Raw genomic sequence first — 23,359 nt, forward strand, 5'->3', positions numbered from 1 at the left:
AATCATAATGCAATAGAAAAACAAGTGCGGGAGCGCCCTCGGTGCATGGGCAGAGCGTAAGTGGAGGTGAAAATTCTATGAACTCCTTCCCTCGGAATGATTCTCTGGTAGAAGTGTGAAAACATTTATATTTCATTTTATTGTTTCTTTGTGTTACATAAAATATTGCATCTATCGTTAAATCTTAGGGGTAAAACCAGAAAGAAATCTGAAGAAAATTAAATTGCATACGGCCAAACATCTACAACTAGAAACGGCTATTAAATTCATATTTATAAATACAGAAGTGTAAAATACCGATGTGCCTTCCCCACTCTGTGTATGTGGATGGTTAGCATATCATTTCTCAAAAGCTGCATGTACGTTTCTAGACTCTAAATTCAAATCATATGGCAAGTGGGTTGGAAACACCAGGTATGCATGTCAGGGGCTAGGGCACCAGGCTACCCTGGCACATTCTCAGCCAACTGCTGGACTGCTGCTTGGCATAACTATAAATCTCCCTGCTGGCAGCTCGTGTTCCAGGCTCCTGGCTGGGCCTTGCCATTTGCCCTGCATCGTTTTGGGCAGGTAGGCAGGCAGGAAAGCACAACTGGGGATAGTTTGAGCAATGAGGGGCTGCTGTGACCACAGCTAGTGCCAACAGCCTGGCACATGGCCCACCCTTTCCCCTTCCTCCTCCTGGAGCACTGCAAAGGCTGCAGGTACCTAAAATATATACAGATTTTCATACAGTTTTATTCAGTTACTGAGTTGTTGTTGGTTTTTTTTTTTCCAGTTTAAAATTTAATTATTCCTGTGCTAAAGGGAAAACAAGATATTTCCATCACCCAATTTCCCCAAGGACAATAGTACACCTTCTTATAGACACACTTTTAAGACACATCAAAGTGTTTCTAAATGTGGAAAAAGAGGAACAAGTTCAGAATAAAGCAGAAATATTTACTATTAACAGTTTACTTATTCTAAAGAGACATTTCTCCGCAAGGCAAAGGGGCCTGGAAGGTTGTGTTTATAGAACAACACACACACACACACACACACACACACACACATATTCTCTACTCTCCTTTATACTTTCTGAGAACCTTCATTAAAGTAAATAGACCATTTTAAAATTTGGATGATAAATAAATCCTCATGTGCACACAAAAAAATAAACAGACTCTGCTCTTTTGCTCCTTCAAGAGCCCAGTCTCCCCCCAGTTTTTCTTCTCCTTCTAACCTCATCTAGACTCCTAGCTGAGGGAGCCAGTGACCTAATTCTGCTCAATTCTAAAGCCACAAGGGAGCAAATTCAGAACATCTCCGTCCTGGTCTTGCTGGGATGGCAGAACCCCAAAGCCGTTCTCCTCCTCCAGGGATAATCCTGTGATCAGCTCGAACACCACTTGCCAGCCCTTCTATCAGCTTGCTGGAGAAGCATCTTTACCTCCTGTCAAGCAGTGACCTGAAAAGTTTGATGGGGTTTACATTTTCAAGGTCATAGTGGGTACAATGTTATCTATTTTGCCCTAAGAGAAAAGGAAAATTGCTTGCTCTAAGTCTTAGGTTTCTGTTTTTGTCCCTGTCCCATCCCCCACCCTCTAGGTCCCTCAAGATGTATTAAAGGGTCGAATGGAGCTTGTGGTCCTTCCTACATTGTCCCTAAATTTTAAATCTTGTCCTCAAAGCAGGTGCGCACTCTGCTCAATTTTTGAATGACTAGCGAAACGAAACTTTGCAGATCCCAACTTAAGAAGCAATGAGGCTCTAAACTATGAATTTATTGACGGTCCCAAACTGACATTGTTCAGTGATCAAAATAAAATGCATACATAAAAGCCTGGCCAATCTGCATACCCCATTCTTCTACTCACACACAAAAAGCTAAGTATTTTTAACCTATGACTGTGACGTGCATTTGTTTTTAATGATGTCTTAGTTTTATATAACCATATATTCAAGGTCTTTATCATTCAAGGTATGTGAAGGTTGTGCATTTAATCTTTAGCATGGTTGTAGAAGATATGATTCACGGAGTAGAGAATAGATAAAAATAAGCAGGCAGCAGCATGGAGCCGAATCATCAGTACTCTACATCTTATCAACAAATAGAAGTCATTCTTCTTTATTTCTTGAACAAAGCAGTTTCATATAAGATAAATAGCTTTCAGTCAAAGTAGCCTAACATGCAATATGCATCTTTTTGACATGTATATTCTAATAGTACTTTAGACCGTAAGATTAAAATAAGAAAAAAAATCTCTGGGTTGTGAGTTGACAACAGACACTGGTTGAATCTGCATTTTTTTCCATTTTTCATCTCCCAGAATTTGGCTCGGTGTGTGTATGTTTGTACATTACTGGCTGCTAATAAATGATCTACTTCTAGTGACCTTCAAGTATAGTATTCTAAACTTTTATAAGGGACATAATTTGGGGGTTTTGTACTTTTTTGTATTAAACATAGAATGTCCTATCTTGCTTTGGAGATACCTGTGTTGTTTTCAGAGATCAGGATGTAGTAGAATGTGTTTCTAATATTTAGATTTAGGAGTCTGGGCTTTAGATAAGTGACCTTGAGATAGCTTCTTATGTACTCTAGTTTTAGCTGCCCCATCTTGCAAAGGAAGAATTTGGGTCAGAGGGTTTTTAAAAATTACACCTAGCTTTAATGTTATCATCTAAAATCATTAATTTTTTATTAACATAGAAAGTAGATTGATGATTAGGGGTTGGAATGGAGAAATTAAGTGGACACCTTCAGTGGCCCCAGCTTTTGTCACTGGACTGATCTTCCCTTTGTGAGTCTCTGCTGAAAACTGTTTCATAGCTTAAAGCCCTGCTTACCCAGGCTCTGAGGCTCCTTAGACTCACAAATCCTGTTGCAGTGAAAGTTAGCCTTGCACCTTTCAGGGATTCAAGCTGTTGGAAGGTTTCCATTCTCACATAAATGTTAACTTCCACTTTCTGAGATGGAAAGCTGAACTGAAGCTCTTGAGAAAGTTGGCAAAGTAGTAGAACATTTTAATTATCGAATATTCACTGTTCTTTTCATATTCACCAGTTTGTATGTGTGGAAGAAAGAACTTAGGTTTTTATAGCAGCCTGTCTTTGATTAAAAAAACTCCAGCTCTGCTACTTATCTGTTTGGCCTCGTTGAAATTCATCTCTGAAATATTTTCTTATCTATCAAAAGGGCAAAATACCTCTATGGATGGTATTATAAAAGAAAAGCAAGTATGCACAAGTCTTCAAAAATATTCAGTGTCCTCCTTCCATCTACTTCAGCATTAAATTATTTTGGAGAATATTGATAACAATACTGAATATGCTCAATTACAGGAAATGCACAGAATCTATTTCTTAGCCTAATGTTGCCTAGTGAGGAGACGTGTTTTGAAATAAGATGTGAGAAACATCTTTACCCAAAGATACTGCTACAGCAATTCACACTGATCAGTTTTGTTTGGGCTTGTACTGTTGAGTACGTTGGCTACTTAAGTTTGACCTTTGTCTGCCTCTGGGACCCCATCCCCTCTTTTGCATCTCCTAACCTCCACAACTTCAAATAATGCACATAAACACCTACGCCTAAGAATGAAATCAATTCTGCAGGTGTGAAATGAGTTGTACGTGTGAAAGTTGTACATTTGAAAGCGCTTCGAAAAGGATGAAAATCTATGCAAGCCCAGGACAGCAAGTAAGGAGAAAGTGAGGAACAGGTTCTAAAAAGAAATTAATTAATTCCTACTAGATAAACGGCTAGAGCATTAACAAACATGTGATGTGCCACTATGCCGGTTTGTGGGGCATATGAAAGAGGGTCTCTAGGGAAACCCACAAAGGAACAGTCAGGAAGCCTGGGTTCTAAATACAACTTTCATCCTTACGTCCCATCTGACCTGTACTTGGTTGTGTTAGGAAGTATAGCACAGCATCACACACACTAGTTCTAGCTCTCCAATTCACTAGGTATGTGACTTTGGACAAGTTATTTGTCTTCTCAATTTCTCACACAAGTGGGGACAGTGCTACCTCGCTCACAGGTGCAGAGAGCATTAAAGAAGGGAATACATGTGAAGACCTTGGCTCAAAGTTTGACTCAGAGAGCGGGTTCAAAAAAAGGGGTGAACGGTTGTTATTAGTACTGCTTTTGAAAGAAAAGATTGGATTAGATGATCTAAGTTCTTTTTCATCTTTAAAATTAGACATTTCCCCCCCTTTTTTTCCTGAAACAATATTCCTTGCAGATCTTGGCACACCCTAAACTCAGGGTTCTGGGAGCCTGACCAGATTTAGTAAGAAGAGTGTTCAGATTTGGCAATTGTAAAAACAAAAGCTATCTTTCCTTTATAAACCCAGTTGGTGGAGCCTGTATTATTCTACAAGTGAATCTGCATATATGACTCCATCTTAAGTTTATAGTTACAAATATAGAGAACCATCTCAGAGAATAAAATTGAGTGCTGAATATTTTTGCAAGACATTATAACATTTTGAAAGAGTGTTATAAACACATACAAGATTGAGTATATGGTAATGAAGTGAATTTTCTTGTGTGGCACAAGGGCTCATTAGCTTAGAGCCATGCTCTGTGCTGTTCTACAGAAGTCACATATGACATTTCTCACTAATGGCTCATGCTGTCACTAAATATTTGTCTCTAACTCCCTCAGTCTTCGGGGATGCAGACATTCACTTGTGTGTAAATTAATAGCGCTACAGAATCTAAACGAGGTACCCAGGAAAGTCCTTTCAATTTCTGAGTCCAATAAGAAAAAAAGCTCCTCTCCTTAATTATATATTTGACCAGAGATAGTTTTTCCAAATATACAAGAAAATACTTATTTTGGGGGGAAGGATGCTTTATATGATTCTCAATAAATAAAACCGGGACTTTGATTTTGATGATTTTACTATTTACATTAATCTGTGATTATTAGTTAGGGAAGAATAATAGGTATACAAACTTACTTTCTTCATCAAGGAGATTTTCAGCAGCTGATAGTAACCTCATCCTGTCTTCTGGGTTTTTAATGTTTAATTCAATGAGATGACTCTCTTTTATATCCTTTAAATCTTCTACAGTCTCATAACCGTTGAGCAAAAGTGTTGATGTGTATTCCTGTGTGGGAGAAAAATATGTATAATATAAGCCAGTCAGATTCAAATATTTTATTTTTAGTTCTTTTTAGATTTAAAGAAAGTATAGAAATGCATATGGAAATCAAAGGTGCCAACAGAACTTTTACTTAACTTTATTTTACTTGCACTAGTTTTCCACATATGAATTCTAGGGCATTTAAAAGAGTATAGTATATAATTCTGACCTTATGGAAGGACAAAAGGAAAGAAGTAGTTACCTAAAGCTCTACGATGCTAAATCATGGATCAATTAAATAGCTGGATCATTCACCCCGTTTGGCATTTTTTTCACTTCTCGAATAGCTGAATTAACAAAGCTAGAATGTCCTTAGGTCTATCAATAAATTACCCCTATAGAGTATATTATAGTAATATTTTTGAATCTACATCTGTTCTTGTTTGCTTGATTGAAAAAAAAACCAGCTACCCTCATTAACTTCTTGAAGTAGGTTAAAAAATGAATTCAAAAGAGATAGAATTTATATAAAAAGTGGACTTGGCATTTTGGTCATAAACCTAAGGAATCCAAGACTTTCTATTTAGTTAATAGCTATTTAGTTATTAAGCTTTTACAAAAGCACTGTTGTTGGGAAAAATATTGTTTCCTTTTCTCAGCATGTGTATCTTATCCATTGTTTACATCACCATATATTAGTCTAAAACTTATAGACTTCTGATTTCAAGGTCTGTGTGTTATTTATGTAACTCTGTTCTCTCTAGCAGAATAAAAATTCAAAATTAAGTTGAATGCTTTTCAACTTCCTCAAAAATTCTTCCCATTTAACTGATCATTATTTCAATATCCTTATTTTAGTTACTAAAATTAAATAAGAGGAAGTATAAAAGTTTTAACTATTCAAGAATAAATTATTACCAGCCATTTATGTAAAAGAAAAAAAAAGAGCAATTCTTTTCAAAATAATGTATCCTAGAAGGAACACTGAATTAGAACAGAGAATACCAAAATTCCCATTCTGACATAAATATCTAGCTGTGGGTTCTTAAGTAAGTTGTTTCACTTCCTTAGACCTTGGTTTTCTCATAGGTCATGGAACAAACAAGCAAAGGAGGCAGAATTCAAACTTGAACTTCCTCCAAGACGTGCCCCATTTGGGGGCACCAGTAGTAATGTAAGAAGGCATAGATAGGGTGTCTACTGACAAGAATATAACTAGATAATTCAGGACAAACAATTAAGGAAAATTTAATTGGCTATTGCCTTAATGAATTTTGAAAACTATCAAAGTACTACTGTGTTAATTTTATAAGTGGATTACAAAACAGTAAATTGAGTGAGGTTAGGTATATTGTATGTTCACACCATTTAACAAGGTAGATATTTCAGAAAAATGTTGCTAATATAACGAGAAAATAATTGGATTATAAATATAGAGAATACAGTTTCTTTAACACAATTATGCTGGCTTACGGATCCCTATGTTCTAACAAATTACTTTTAAAGCAATTATATTTATCTTCACTTGACTTGCCTTTGATCTCTGTTCTATAGAAAATATAATTTTCTTTTCATTTTTCCCTTCAATACTCTGGGTTTTTAAATGTTTTTATTAATTTCAGGTGTACAAAGCAATATAATAGTTAGACATTTACACCCCTCAGAAAGTGATAACTCTCCTCCCCAAGCTACTACCCCTCTGACATCTTATATACCTGTTACAATACTAATGACTATCTTGCTTATGCTATACTCCACATCCACTTCTGTGTCTGGTTGACCTACAATAGTATTCTACTTCAGCTTCATTTGTACCGCACATTGGTCATGTATCTGTACAGTCTGTGAAGTGGGATTTTTATCGTCACTCTTTATACTCTCTGTATCATTCTCATTGACATGGGTTTGTTTGTTTGTTTGTTTGTTTTTTTAGCCTTTTATTCTCCTAAGTATTTTTCATTTTTCACTGTGTTTCTCAACATGAATCCTATGGCTAAGTACCATTAGAGTTTAGTCCAAAGGATATTATATCAAGACCTGCCCTTGCATAATAAAAATAATAAAGGAGAAATAAGAACTATTCTTGGAAAACAGATTTTCCTTTGCTGTAAGTTGTGTATTTTTTTAACAATTCTGTACAAACACTGATCCATTCTCCTCAGTTATTCCATCCACATGCCACCAAAATCAAATAAGTTTTGCTAACCTGAAGGCTAATCCTCTCTAAGAACTCCTGCAGAGTCTTGGCTTTTTCTCTTTCACTCTTCCGGCGTGCTTTTATTTTCTTGGGGGCTTCTTCTTCTTCTGAGATGACATCCACATAAATAAATTTGAAGTTTCCCACTTTATTGTTCAACATTCCTGTCCACATCCCCATTGGTGTTTTGCAGATAATATCTATAATGTCTCCTTTCTAAGGACAAAGAAGTATAACAATCAGATTTCAGAGAACTCGGGTGCTATGGCGATTGGCAGAAAAGAAATGGAATCATAGGCCTTGAAAACCATGAGTGCATTATGCTAAGGGGATTCCAAAATGACAGAAAGAAATCTAAGAGGGCGTTTCCTTTAAAAGCTCAAGGGCCCTATTTACTAGTAATAATGAAGTAAACAACATGCTTGAAGAAAAGCTCCTATATGCATTTGATGACATGTATATGTTTTTTTTTGGGGGGGGGAATGTATCATAACAACTTATCAACTCTTATTTGTAGAGCACAATGTAATTTATTAAATATTTTGCATACCTAAAGTCATTTTATGCTTATAAAACACCTCTGAGGTACATACACATATGAGGTATCATTATTACACTAAATATTACAGAAAAAGAAGCGCAAATGTTAAATAAGTTCTCAAGAGTTTACAGGAAGTTAGTGGCAGAACCAGAACTCAAGCCCCAGTTGTCTGAACTCAAAAATGGTGATCTTTTCATTCATCCTGTCAAAGCAATTTATGGTTAGCCAAGCCCAAGCCATCATTCCTGGAGAGGCTTCCATATTGGGGAAAGGGAGGAAAGAGAAGTCTGCAACTCTGTTCACACTTCTAACTCATCTGAGAACTCATCTGCAGTACAAAATAAACCCATCTAAGCATTGCATCCATCTAACATAATGGAACTGTTCAGAAACAATGTGATATGTAGATGATGTATTATAGTACACTTGAAACCTATGTAATTGTAGTAACTATTGTTACCCCAATAATTTAATTAAAAAATAAAATATTCCTTGAAAAAACCCCAAATATTAAACAAAAATATATGTGTACTAGGATAAATTATGCTACTTAATTATTCTAGAGAAGATAATACTTAGATTGAGTCCCACAACAAAAATTTGGATTGAAATATGAATGAAGCACATTGGATGGATAAACCAATTGGCCTTTTTCTTTATTCATGTCTGAGATTCTCATTGGCTACAGGCTGCCAGTTATTGGCAAGAGTAGAAAACCTCACAGGGGTATTTCTTTGTAAAGAGAACTGATTTTTATGCAAATACAGTGCCTACATTTAGGAGACATAGTTACTCCCTTGTGACACAACTTTCTACTCCAGAGAGGACACTGGCGTTTCCAATATTTTTGTCGTTTTAGGGGTCTACCCTCAAACAAAGTACTAAGTCTGCTACTAAAAATATTTTTTTTCCTGCTGCTCTGTAAATGTGTATTATTCCATCTAAAACCCAAACTGTATTTGTAACATTAGAATTCCATGTGATGAAAAGATCTGATCTTTCTGATTTGTGATCACCTGCCTGTCTGACCCAATGAGCTGCTTGTCTAGTTCTTCCTGCCTTTAACCACAGGACATCAAATTCTAGGCTAGATGGGATCAGCTAAGCAGACCCAGATCATCCCCAGAAGCTCTAGAAGAAGTTTCTAAGATTGGCAGCTCTCTGTTTTGTCCTTCCTATCATCCTTTAAACATGTGAAAAACTGTACATTCCAGGAAGGGTCACCAAACAAAGACCCAATTTCATTTATGAAAACGATAGTATTCAATCCTCAGTGGTAACTGAGTGATTCTAATTGTGTCTCACAAGAGCTCCACAAATGTGCCCGAGGCAGCACCAGCAGTAGAACATGGCATGAGACTGTAGGGAAGGTGACAAGCTATCCTGAGTCAAAGCATCTTCAATTTATTCTCTTTTGCTGCCCTCCCCCGACCCCCACAATGGTTACTAGGCTACGAGCATCCTTTCCCCAAGACCCGGAGGAAGAAATGACTAAGGAGCTATTTGTGGGGAATAATGTTTTCCTCACAATCCAGCTGAGCTTACTCGGATTTGATACCCTAGGAGGGATAAAGAGAAGAGCTGAGTGCTTTGAATATTAAATAATCACATCAATACTTCATAACTTATCATAATTATTGATTAACATTGCCTTGGTGTTGACAGTATAAAAAAATCCATAAATTCTGTCCTTTTTGCTATATAGCAGTTTGTGTTACTAAAAGGAGTAATTTAACATCTATAAAATATTTTAGCATAAAACCTTCTTGTATTTGTGCTGTTGTAACCAGCTCCTCCCCTTGAGTGGATGCAGGACTATGAAAATGATGGATTTCTCACCCGTGACTATGTTGTTCTATGACAGAAGAGACTATGCAGATGTAATTAATGTCCCAAATTAGTTAATTTTGTAATTAAAAGGGAGGTCATCTGGGTGTTTCTGACTTAATCAGGTGAACTCTTCTCTGCAGGCCTTGAAGGCACAAACTGCCATGTCATAAAGAGGACCGTGACTGCAGCCTCAAGGGGCTGAGACTGGCCCCCAGTTATATCCAGCAAGAGAGCAGGAGCCTCCCTCCTACAACCGCAGGGAGCTGAATTCTGGTAACAGCCAGGGAACTTGGAAGGGGACCCGAAGCCTCAGATGGGATCACAGGTGTAGCTGACACTGTGATTTCAGCCAGGTGAGACCTTAAGCAGATGAGCCATGCCCAAACGTATGACACACAGAACTCTGGGATAAGTAATAATACATGTGTGTTGTTCGAATCTGCTGAGTTTGTGGTAATTTGTTACACAGCAATAGAAAATTAATACAGAGGACAAGAGTAGGAAGAGAGAATTCAAAAGGGAGTTTCATCGCGAGGACGATATCTGGGGACTCATGGGAACCGATTTAAGTACTGAAGTTGCCCTGCTGAGAGTGGTTCCCATGGCCTTTGCTCTGCTGGACTCTTGCCTGGTATCTCCTTCTTTTCTCTCTCTCGGCTTTCTTATTTTTACTCCAGAAACTATGGGGCCAAGCTGGGCACACGTTTTCAGAAAAATGTAGATAATTTTTTCTCCCCTGATAGCCTTTGATTCTGCATTATCTACATAACAGCAATTTATGCTAATAGGCTCAACAGACTGACCCCCCTACCCCACTTGGCATGTTTGGTTTAAATTGTTGCCGCGGTAAACCTGCCCCTGTTTTCTCGTTGGGAAGAATACTCCCACCCCACCGTCCCACCTCCAGTTCCCACTGCTTGCGCTTCTGAAGTGGATCACACAACCAGCACAACACAACCCACACACAATGTAGTGATGACGCCACGCACCTTGATTTTGAGGGAGTCAGTGTCATAGGGGCTGGGCGTGAAATCTGTGTGCACTCTGGCCCGGCCGCAGAACGACCCTGAGTAGGCGCCATCATCGTCCAGTCGGAAGCTGTCCCGGTTACTTGTACCATCTGAACAGCTTGTTATTCCACCTGATGAAGGCAAAGCAGGGGTTAACAGTTCTCACTGAAGGTGCAAAACATTCTGAACCACCGTCATGGCACCACTAAGCCGGGATAATGCTGAAACGCTGGACGCCAGCCTCCCGAGGAGGTTCTAAGCGACCCCTCCTGCTTCTGTGTCCCAGTCTCCATCAGTGACCTCTGTCCTCTGGGCTACTTCTGACCTTTCTGCAGCCAATCTGACCGCTCTGTCCTCAACCACTAACCCAAACACCCTCTGAATTCCGTGTTGTGATCCAACACAGGACAGTGTTTTGACCCCTGGGTACTTGTTCAAGAAGCCAGATTATTAATTTTGTACGTGTAAACAAAGAAACCAATAGCAACAATTTGGTCTTTGTGTGTTATTGATCATGAATGGTCAAAGCATGAGACACAAGTTTCCCTACAACTCATCACAATGTAGCAAAAATGCTCTCCCAGACTTCCTACTGTGTGTGAAAAGCCATTTTGAGGCAACATCTCTATGCTTAAAAGGTAGCACCTTTGCTTGTTGTGTGAGTATGAGGGAAGGAGGAAGTATGTTCCAATGTCTGTACTCCCAAGTGGTTAGAAACTGTTCTAAACTGGGCTTTTTAAACTGCTCCAAATCCTTATTGTTGTTGTTGTTGTTTTGTCCACTCCTTTTCTGACTTTGAACCTCAGGGGAAAAAGAGGAAAGTGATTCCATTTTTGCTTCTGGTCTGAGGACAGGAATGGTTCCCAGTGGAAGTAACTCTCAGTTTCTCCATCACTCTCAACTGTCACTTCACTTTCTCCTTTGGTGTGGCTTATCAGTGCTCAGTTCGGTAAGGCAACAGCCCCAGCTTCTCTACCATTCATTACAGTAATTACAGAAACAAGGTGAAGATCCTAAGAGATGCTCTGTATAATATATGAACTGGTGTAAAAGAAAGGCGAGTTTCTTCTAATCACAGAGAAAAAGTTGTGTATGATAACAGCTAAATGAGCCACCATCTCCTCACGCCCTCCCTCCAATGACCACCCCATGGTGCAATCTAGTTAATAAAATTCTTCCCACACTGAGCATCACAATTTAGAATTTTAAAATTTTCAGCAGAAATAAATACTAATGATAATGAATTTCACATACAAAAATATATCTTTCAAATGTTTGTGCATGCATAGCTTTTTTTCCTTACAAAATAACTGTGTTAAAGCCAATAGGAAAATAAGAATAAAATTCAGAATATTTGAAACATCTGGTCTTTGCTATCCATCTTCAAATAACAGCAATTAATTTAAAAGGAAATGAAAACTAAACTTTGCAAAAAACCCAAAATTAACAGCCCTTAAAAGATTAGAGAGATGTATAACAGTGTAAATATAGGGCACCTTGCCACATCAATAGTTTCATCCAAATATTGTAGCAGGGGCCAGCTGAGTGGCTCAGTTGGTTAAGAGCTCACTCAAGAGTGCGAGCTCTGAGCAACAGTGGTTTGATGCCCAGCCCAAACTGAGCAGCCGCTGAGCTGCCAACAGGTGGCAGGATGGCTGAGCTAAAAAACAAACAAACAAACAAACAAACAAACAACCCCCCCCCCCAAATATCGTAGCAGGATGTGTGAATGAATTCTGAGTGATATCCTTAGAAAATATCAATGTTTTTAAGAAAATCCTTGTTGAATATGCTCTGATTCCTTTTTGTCAACTAATTGATGATAGTCCTACTATTTAATATTTACTTCTCTCTTTAAGCATGGATGCTGGATGGAAACCTAAAAGTAATGACAGAATTGATGTGAAGGTCCTACTTTTTTTTTTTCAGAATATTTAAGGAAATAAAGGAAAGGAAATGAAGGTAAAAGTGAGAGGACATGAGAAGACCAAGGGAGAAGGGAAAGAGAGAGCAACAGAGAGAGAGAGAGAGAGAGAGAGAGAGAGAGAGAGAGAGGAAGGAAACAAGGAAGGAAGGACGGAAGGAAGGAAGGAAGGGGAAGAAGGAAGGGAGGGAGGAAAGAAGAGACAGACAGCTTCCCATCTAGGATCNGAGAGAAGAAGGAAACAAGGAAGGAAGGACGGAAGGAAGGAAGGAAGGGGAAGAAGGAAGGGAGGGAGGAAAGAAGAGACAGACAGCTTCCCATCTAGGATCGCGTTCCTTATTCTATAGCCTTACTTGATGAGCTCTTCCCACTGTAGAGACTATCCATGGAGTCACTGGCTTTGAGGGAGATCTTCTCTGTGTGGGCCCCAATCATGGGGTCACTGTTCCGATATGGGAGGGAATCCTCTCCATCTTCCTCATTCTTCAGAAAAACATGTCAGAGGTAAAAGTCAGAAAACTGATTTCCATGGAGACGTTCACCACGTGCATTGATTTAAGAAAGCAGACATAGTCTAGCAACAAAATACTTAAGGAATACATCAACATAAAATATGATAATCATTAATCTTCAGTTCAATTTCTAAAAAAACATTTTAAGAATACTCAGACAAATCTTTTAAATGAACCATTCCACATTATGGAATTCAACTGAAATTATAACAGCTCATTGTGTAAATTAGGATGAATATCGTTATCAAGACTGATTACAGAAATGTTAGATTTATGGACATCTATGTTTTATCTGTTAAAGCACTTTTATTTCTTTATGTTCTCTTTGTCATCTATTTACCACTGCTACTAATCCTCTGAGATCTGATAGTAGAAGTTTAAACTCTGCATAGTTGTTTCATGTCAGTTATTTGCACCCCACCAGATCACTAGATATGAATAAAACATGCACACTTTGCAATTCTAAGCAAAGCTTATCTAAGGAGCTTTACAAATTTCATACCGTGCCTGCCACCTAGTCAAGTGAAAAGCAAATCTTGCATAAAATTAGAAAGACAGAGAATTTCAAAACAAATTACATCTGCTTGAAAACATCTAAAATGTTTTCCACATTTAGATAGTTTGGACAAAAACTATGAATTTCTTAATATTCATCAAAATGTAATTCAATATTCCTCATTTTTGAGCATTTCTAAACATTGATAAAACTTCAGAGCATACATTTGATGTACACTTAGTTTGATTCCCTGTTTTTATCCATGCCTTTATTCATTTGTTCAGTCATAGAACACCTTTTAAGTACATTGCACTATTTTGGGAACTAGGTATACCATGGTAAACAAGATAACAGGGTTAGAGGTACATTATAGTGTGTTAGGGTGTGTGTGTGTATGTTTGTAGGTAGTATTTGGGGAGGTGTGTGCAAACAAAATAAGCAAGACAATTTCAGAGAATAATAAATGCTATGAAGGAAATAAAACCGGCTGATGTGAGGGGATTAGCTACTTGGATTAGAGTTGGGGAAAGCTGGCTAATTTAGATGGAGTAGCCTCTAGTGACCTCTGTTATAAGGTAATAATATATCCTTTGAAGTCTTTACCTGAATGATACGAAGTAATAACTTATTTGAAGATTTTCCAAGCAAAAGGAACAGCAAGGTTAAAATAACTGTACTGAGAATAAGCTTGGGTTATGCAGGGGAAAACAACAAGGCCAATGTCACTGGAGCTGAGGGAAAGGAGAGGGTTAGCATGTGAGCTGAGAGAAGTAGACTGGGGCCAGATCACCAAGAGCTTTTGGGACCACATGTGGTGGCCGGATCTCCTGCTGAGGGACCCTGCTTTACTGACAGTCTCAGCTGCTGCCAATGACTGAAACAGCAGGGGTACTGGTTGAGTCCATTCTAGTGGGATGTGGGGACTCCTCTAATGGAAAAGTGTTGTTCAAGGGCTCCCCATCAACTTGGTCAAAGCTATCTCAGAATAGTGTTGAAGTCTGAGATTCTAGCCAATTCTCCTTCCTTCTTACTCTCCTTTTACAAGTGTCAGGCTTCCCCTGCCTAGTTCTTCTTTCTCTTCTTTGTCCTTCACATACATATTCCTCCCCAAATCTTTGGTGTGTCTATTCCTTTCTTAGGGTCTGCTTTCCAGAGGATTGGAATGAACACACCCCAGTAAAGGGATGCAATGTGCAGGTATTGTAAAACTGTAATGTGTTTAATGAGTGATGTGTTCTGAATTCCACTTTTCAGAGATCTTCCTGGCTTTCAGGTGGAGTATGGAAGAAAAAGTGGGAGAAGGGAAACTAATTAGGGAGTTATGATAGAGAGGTTGATTATTTAGTCTGAAGCAAGAAGAGTTTACATGGAGAAATTAGGGGTTTTAGATACACTTTGGAGTTAGAACCAAAAGGATATGCTGATGAATTTGTGTGATAAGTGAGAGAAAGAAGGAATTTTGAATAATTCTCAGGCTTTCTCCCTTCCTCCTTCCTCCCTCCCTCCCTTCCTTCCTTCCTTCCTTCTTTTCTTCCTTCCTTCCTTCCTTCCTTCCTTCCATTCATCTGTCTGTCTGTCCCTCTGTTTTTCCTGGCATCTATAGTTTTGACAGTGTTGTCTATTGGTACTGGGAAGACTGGACAAGAAACTTTTTTTGTAGCATAAAGAATCAATAATTTAGTTTTGGATATATTAGGTTTCAGATAGATGTTGTAGATTCAAGTGATGGCATTAAATAAACAATTGATTATGTAAGTACAATAGGTAAGTAAAGAGGCCATAGCTAGAGATATAATTTGGAAAAACAAAGTCCTAAGACTTGATGGAACAGAGTACATTGAATAGAACATCCAGGAACAAGCCTCAGGAAGACTCAATATTTAGAGGGATAGGTTAGAAAGCAGAGCCAAGAAAGGAAGCTATGAAAAAGAAGGAAAATCAGAAGAATGCCTATGGAAACCCATCTATATGGTCCATATATTTATGATCAATTTATTTTCAATAAGGGTTCAAAGACAATACAATGGGGAAAGAACTGTCTTTTCAACAAAATATTGGGACAACTAGATGTTCACATTCAAAAGAATGAAATTAGATTCTTACCACAAACCACATAGAAAAATGAATGATCATACACGAAAATTTAAGAGCTACAACTATAAAACTCTTAGAAGAAAAGATAGGGGTAAATCTTTTTAAACTTAGGTTAAGCAGTGGTTTCTTAGCTACAATACTAAAAGCACAAGTGACAAAAGAAATAGATAGATTGCAGTACATTGAAATTATAAACATTTGTGCTGCAAATGATACCATCAAGAAAGTGAAAATAAAATCCACAGAATGGGAGAAAATATATCATATTGCAAATCATATATCTAGTAAAGGACTTGTATCCAGAATATGTGTTAAAAATGCTTAAAAGTCAACAACGAAAAGATAAATAACCCAATAAAAATGTGGGCGAAAGATTTGAATAAACATTTCTGCAAAGAAGATATACAAATGACTAATAAGCACATGAAAAGATTCTCAATATCACTAGTCATCAGAGACATACAAATCAAAAGCACATTGAGATTTCACTTCACACCCATTAGGATGGCTACCATCAAGTAGACTGACAATAACAAATGTGAAGAAATTGAGACCCTCGGGCATAGCTAGTGGGAATGTAAAATGATACAATTGCTTTGGCAAACAGTTTGTCGGTTTCTTGAAATATCAGAGTTACCATATACCTAAGAGAAACGAAAAAAAAATTCCAAACAAAAACTTGCACACAAATATTCATAGCAACTTTATTTATAATAGCCAAAATGTGGAAACAACTCAAATGCCCATCAACTGATGAAAAGGTAAAGAAAATGTGACTTATCTATAAAATGGAATATTACTTGGCAGGAAAAAGGAATGAGGTACTGATGTTTTCTAGAACATAAATGACATACGTTCTTCACATACCACATGTGTGATCTTTATGAACCTCAGTTTCCTCTATTAAAATGGGAGTAACAATATTTTCTTGGGCACAGTTATTGAGGGAGAAATAGATGTTGAAGTCCTTCATAAAGCACAAGTATTTCTATGTTGAAGAACTTGTTAAATATTTTAAGAAAAATTTAATAGAAAAATACAAGTGATTAACAGAGTACACTTACCTTTTCTTCAGAAAGGGCTTTGATGTACTTTTTACCCACTTTTTTCTTCATTGTCCAGGAAATGGCTCTCATTTTTTTACCTAAACTTCCTCCATGATTTGAAGTTTTATTTTGTTCTCCGCTCTCATTTATGGGTTCCCCCTCATATACCTAGTTAGAATCGTTTAAAAAAATTAAAATAAAGCAATAAAAACATTAATCTGAACATTGCTCTATAACATAACAAAATAATGTGATATAATTGATATATTTTATAATGTACTATACATTACATTATATAGAGTTTATATGAAATACAATATATTCACCACCTCCCCCCTAGCTTTCCTCACATTTCCATTGCTCACTGTAGCAGTGTTTCTCAAAATGTGGTCCCAAGACCAGCAGCCTCAGCATCACTTGGGGACAGTTTGTGTTTTAACAAACTCTTCAAGTGATTCTGATACATGCTATAGTTTGGAAACAATTGTGATTATGTATTGCCATACTAATCCCCTTGCTGTTTCTCTTTATGTTCCCATCAAAGTATGTACTCGCTTTTGGGAGTACCCACAAATGTAGTCCTACCTTCATCCAGATTTCTAATCACATGCCAAGTAATATGAGAGAATGTTTCTGATTGATCACCCTATTTAAAATAAGTACACATATCTATACTCCCTGCATGTTTACCTTGATTTATTCTTCTCCTAAACACTTAACTTTACCTGATAACATGTTTGTTCATTCGTTTGATTATACCTGCATATTCCAATATTATGTATGCTCTGTGAAACCAGAGATTTTACCCGTTTTATTTATTCTGAGTGGTTAGACTACTTCCAGGAACATAACTGACCCTCAATATATTTTGAATAAGCAAAACTTCTCATGAAAAACAACTTTAGAGTGATTATTTTTTTCTTGGAGAACATATTTGGGCTACATATCCTTAATATCTCAGGTTTTCAAGAAAGGACCTTTGAAGGTCATCTAATCTAGTGCTGGCCACCATGCCAAATAGGTGGGCAGCCGGTCATTCCTGACTATAAAAAATAATGGGAAACTTCCCTTTAGTGAACTTGAATGTTTTAATATGGAGGTTTTACCACATAATTAACATCATTATTAGTCAATATTATGTTTTGCTTCACATCTTACCCCAAATTGTCTATGATATATATGAATGGACAGCCAATTTAAGCCCTCATTGCACTTCATTAATTTCTACATTCAAGGTTATAAAGGCAAAGATTCTTTGTTTAATTCAAAAATCTTAAATAAAATATAATTTGGAAACACTTTAAAATTTTAGAGTTAGCCTTTTGTTCTCTTTTCTCTATTTAAACTTTCTCTACCTTCATGTAAAATTAAAAGCTAAAATAAATAAGAAAGTATACTATTTTATCACTACCTGTGTTAATTTACCATTGCCTAAACTTCAAAATAAAGTATGATAAATATTTTTAATTTCAGATTTTTCTAGAATTCTTTACAGAAGCTTCAAAAAAACTATCTCAACATGTTTTTAATTTAAACATTTTTTCTATACTATTTTTTTCATAGCCTGAATCACAATTTTATTTAGATTTCTATTTATTTTGTTTTTGTTTTAATCTGTCTCTTCCTAGACTACAGGCTTCATAAAGAAAGGATTTTCATCTGTTATTGTAATAGTATTTTCTGAATGTCTAATGGAAGGTCTGTCATAAAATAAATGCTCAATAAATATTCGTTAAATCAATGAATTCTAGATTACTGAAAAATGTACAAACTACTTTATCACATTCACTAAACTTTCACAAATTACTAAGCCACTATTACTAATCAATGAACTTGAATGATCCTGAGAAACTTACATAGGTTAATTCTAGAATTATAAACTTAATAAAAATAGAATATATCTAAATTTGATTATGGAAAGGTAAAAGTTTACACAGTATGTTAACTGCAAATAAAATTGCGTAGATCTTCTCACCATTTATATACATATATTACATTTTATTATTTACAATTACATAACCGTTGATAGACCATATAGCTATATACAAGTTTATCTATATGCATATGTATATAGATGGATAAATGGGGATATGCATAATATATATGTATAAAAGGGGATATATTATGCACACACACACACACTAATGGAAACATTTATAAGATAATAATGTTTGTCATTTTATTTCCATTTATTTTGTCTAGAATATCCATTATTGAAATTAACATATTTTAAGGTATTATAGATAGATGCATATAGGAATCTGAAAAGTATTTTGAGAAATTAGACCTAATAAAGGGAAAAATTCTTTATATAAAAAAAGATACACTAACTAGAATGAATAATTAAAAAGTGCATGAAATCTAAAATCTATTGCTATACAACAAATGTAACACATGTAGGGAAACTTCTCTTAGGGTACCTTTAAAGTGTTCATGGTTTGCAAATATGTATGGAGCGGTCACCATGTGACATTTCAATGCAGGCAGTAGAAGTGTGAGAGTGCAATTAAGTAGTCATATGGTTTCCTTAACAAATTTACTATTAAGCTTTTTAATCATTTCTAAGTCAAAGTAATTACAACTTAAATACATTTTAACATATACTATATTGTTTTATGGTGGAAATGTTAGAAAATTTGGGATTGTTTGAGTTACATTAAATAGTAACTCTCTCCTTAAGTTCATGGCCTCCCTTTCCAAACATCTGTTAGGCTATTTAGATAGCCTTTTACATCCAGTATGGTATTAGGTATTAAAGAATTATTTGTTCATTTATTATAAAAATATATGTAATGCTATGATTTCTAAATATAGTTTTTTTACTGTACTTTGCAGAAGTGATATTAGCTTTTTCATAATTTTTCCTACTATGTTTACATATTATTCATAAAAACATAGTAAATACTAACCTCAGTTGGATTATCTGATTTTGAGACGGAATTATTCCGAAAGCGATCAAAATTGCCAAGGCTGCTGCTGCGCTATAAAATAGGAAAAGAAGAAAAAGAGAAGAAAATTTAGGATTTGTGACTCTCACTGATAAAATATATTAGTGTGAAATATATTAGATTATGGTTCGATAAGCATCAGTCTTGCAAATACAGAATTAAAAAAGTTCTCTGGAAGAGCTAAAGGCACTGGAAGTTATAACTATTATTAACATTGTAATATTTACAATAGATAAAATATCTTCATGTATTTTATGTTATAGTGTTAAACACCTTGGAGAAAATCTATTAAATTTTTATTTTATAGTGTTACTTTTGCTCTTAGGAACGGTATATATTAGTAACCCACCAACCAACTAATAAACCAAACAACAATAAAACAAACAAAAAAAGCATCTTAGTAGATCCAACATCATGCCTCATAAAGATCATGTTTGTCAAAAAAATGAAAAGGAACACAAATGCATTTTCCATTGCTAACTGTAGATAATTTGAAATTCTCTACTTGATGTCAGAATAGACCTATTAATGTGAAAACAGCATTTAGGCATGCACAGCCTAAGTTTTGGAGTAACACTGAATTTTTCCACATTTAACATGGAATTGCAATGAGACCTCTGGGTCAATTTCATTCACTGGTTTTGAGAAAAAGCTAAATATGTTAATAGAAGACTTGTTCCCTTGGTTACTTTTTGTACTACAAAGCTAAATTTTTCTTCTTATGCAACTCATGCTAGGCAGGTAATTACAAACAATTCATGATATTTTATAAAGTAAGTGATTCTTCCTAGAAATGCTTTCAAAAATCTTTAGAGTCATTAAGTCCAAAAAGTGTTATTTCCTTACTAATTTAATTTTATACCTTGTTCGGGAAGATGGGTATCTGATATTATGGTATGTCTTTTAGTACCCATAATTCCCAAGAATATGTTCTATCTTAAGAACTTTATCTCCTTTCAAGCTTATATTTTCAAAATGAGTTGGTGGTACAGAAAAATAACCTGGTAATTAGAAAAGTTAATAATGGGAGTCAGTAATCTATAAAACCTTGTATTGTCCTTTCAGAAGTCGCAGCCCACTTTATTTCATGTGAACTTCAAAGGCTCTTAGTCCTTACACGCACTCTTAATGCTCATCTCTCCCCACCTATCTTTAAAACTCCTTATTTCCCTTTTGGATGAACTGAAATAGAAAGATCCTGACCTGTGACAGGGCTTAGCTTGACAGACAGTGTGATACGGAATATCACCTCAAGGATGATAGCTGTGTTAGACACAATTAACCCCTTTTGCTGACTTGTCACCCCTGATGAACAAGCCTTCAGTTTGTGGCAAGAGGAGAGAGAGAAAACGGCTGAAACTGAGAACCACACTGGAAAATACCACGTCTTCTCATGCAGAGCTTACTAACCTAGAGTGACTTCCAACACACTAATTACTTCAACTTTCCTAGTAGTAATTTCCACCAGGCCATCATCGCCCAGAGATCACAAAAGGGAATTGAATGTATTCTTGCCCTGCTTATAAACGCTCTGAACATAGGGAAATGTTATTCTTTCATATACCTGAAACATTCTTAGGGCCTGTGGGAGCCTACGCCTAGGGCAATCTTGTAGCCTACATCCAGCTTTGTCCTCCCTATTAAATATTAATAAGGGTTACAGCATGATTTCCACCACTGGATAATGGGTCATGTTGACCAGGAGGGCGCGGGATAGGCTTGCTTCAGCATTTCTCCACACTATCTTCTGCCATTAAGTAATCAATAATCACCACCTTTTAAAATTAATTCCTCCTCATTATGCCAATAAAGAGAAGCAGGCTTAGGAATAGTGGCTTAAGTCTTCAGGACTATTGCTTTTGTTCTGTCAGTCATCTCATTATGAATTACTCAACAACTTTAAGCCAGAGGAGTATACTATCAATCCATGCTAGGACACCCATAAGAAGCAAATCCATGTATTTAAAATGACATTTCAAAATTTTCATTATTCGCTAGTCTAAAAGCTAGTGACGTTCTGAGATGCTTTCATTATGTATAGGTTATGGTTTATAATGAAACAGGGCTCATATCTACTCTGAGATATAGACAATGAATAAATTTATAATTTTTTATTGTTAAGTGTCTAATGAAAAGGTGAATCATGTGAAGCAAGTTGGCTTCATAGATAACACTCTTTGATAAATGAGAATGTATTTAAATATTGAAAATTTTGTGTTGCAGAGTTGTAATGGATTAGATTTAGCAAATATTATCTTGTGACAGACGCTCCCATCAAGATAGAGCTATTATACAAACAAATAGCTAGCAACAGAAGAGTAACTTAAACAAAAGTGCAATTCATATTTTAGATAATTTTTTTGTTTCTGTTGATATTAGATTATATTCAGTCTTAACTAGACTCTATATACATCAACACAGTCTTTTGTTGTCTAATTAGATGTTTGCAAAGTGGCACACCTGTGGAGAGTAATTTGGTAAAACTAGAAAAATTACCTTTGTATTTGCCCTTTGACCCAACCCAGCAATTCCATTTGTATCTAAAGATACAAATAACTTACACATTCACATTAATCGTGAAGCTTTTATATTATCAAAAAGCTGTAAATTTCCATGTTTATCAAGAAGGAACTGAACTGACTAATATATATGGTAAAGCAATGGAAATGTGTGCTGCTGTAAGAAATTGAAATACATCTCTTTATATTGCTATGGAATGATCTCCAGGATGCAGTGTAAGTGAAAAAAAGCCAAGTGGAGAAAAACATACATAGTAGGATGCCATTTTTCTAGGGGTAGAAATACATGAGTGTGGTTTAACACAGGCAAATGTGTATTTTCTTCTTAGAGAAATGAGGCAAAATAAAGTAAAAGGTACAGGAGAGAAAATAGACTTCTCTGAATATACCTTGTTTCATAGTTACAAGGTATAACCAATTAATAAACAGTTAATAAACCAATTAAATGTTTCACATATTATATTTTACATATTTATAAAAAAATTAAATAAAAATAAAACAACCCCTAAAGATTCCAGATAAAAATGAAACAAATGAACCCAATTCCATATTGAAGTGGTGGCTTAGAGAGAGGGATTATTTTAAGTGAGTTTTAAAAAAAAACAGTAATTTGTCCAAAGGACAAAAAACAATGACAAATTAATTTTTAACCTATTTTCAGTAATTATTTTTAATTACTGAATAATAAACATTGTCATTAATAATGTTGGTACATATAAATACATATGTCGAGCGTCAATGAAAATAAGTAATGATGTTAATGACATTTGGAGTCAAGATTTTCTGTCAGAATTCTCATCTTGTCAAGCAAGCTTCAAAGACTACTGAGGCCACGTCAAAATAATACAGGGACCATATCGAAAATATTCTCACTGGAGTAGTTTTATTCAAACATGGGATAATTTTATTATCAATAAGAATAATAACTGAATTATATTAAAATACATCTAATATATTAAAATTCATGAGTCCATAAGAATGCTAAAAAGAAAATTCAGTAGTTATCTTTGGAAATGTTAGTTACATTGTTAGAACTGGCAAGTAAAAGGAAATACTTAAATATTGAATCTGTTCTTGTATGAAATATATTTTAGAGTCACTACATAATGAGGAAAAATCTCTCTCTCTCTCTCTCTCTCTCTCTCTCTCTCTCTCT

The 23,359-nt window shown here is 35.8% G+C and overlaps 1 protein-coding gene across 2 annotated transcripts in view; it reads right to left on the reverse strand.

The window, feature by feature from the left end:
* The window catches only part of SAMSN1 (SAM domain, SH3 domain and nuclear localization signals 1), a 48,008-nt gene that overhangs the window by 6,871 nt on the left and 17,778 nt on the right, over window positions 1-23,359 (reverse strand). Inside the window, exons 2-8 of one of the 2 annotated variants that reach the window (XM_019668116.1) lie at window positions 19,646-19,717; window positions 16,755-16,904; window positions 12,942-13,071; window positions 10,644-10,795; window positions 7,293-7,499; window positions 4,960-5,110; window positions 1,061-1,450 (exon numbers count right to left, since the gene is read on the reverse strand). In XM_019668116.1, the coding sequence (XP_019523661.1) occupies window positions 1,407-1,450; window positions 4,960-5,110; window positions 7,293-7,499; window positions 10,644-10,795; window positions 12,942-13,071; window positions 16,755-16,904; window positions 19,646-19,717 (906 nt within the window). In that variant the 3' untranslated portion in view covers window positions 1,061-1,406. Of the gene's footprint in view, window positions 1-1,060; window positions 1,451-4,959; window positions 5,111-7,292; window positions 7,500-10,643; window positions 10,796-12,941; window positions 13,072-16,754; window positions 16,905-19,645; window positions 19,718-23,359 lie in introns of those variants that run through there. The other variant, XM_019668115.1, reaches the window with a different exon arrangement.

The sequence above is a fragment of the Hipposideros armiger genome, unplaced genomic scaffold (assembly GCF_001890085.2).
Source record: "Hipposideros armiger isolate ML-2016 unplaced genomic scaffold, ASM189008v1 scaffold_517, whole genome shotgun sequence".
Classification (NCBI taxonomy): domain Eukaryota; kingdom Metazoa; phylum Chordata; class Mammalia; order Chiroptera; family Hipposideridae; genus Hipposideros; species Hipposideros armiger.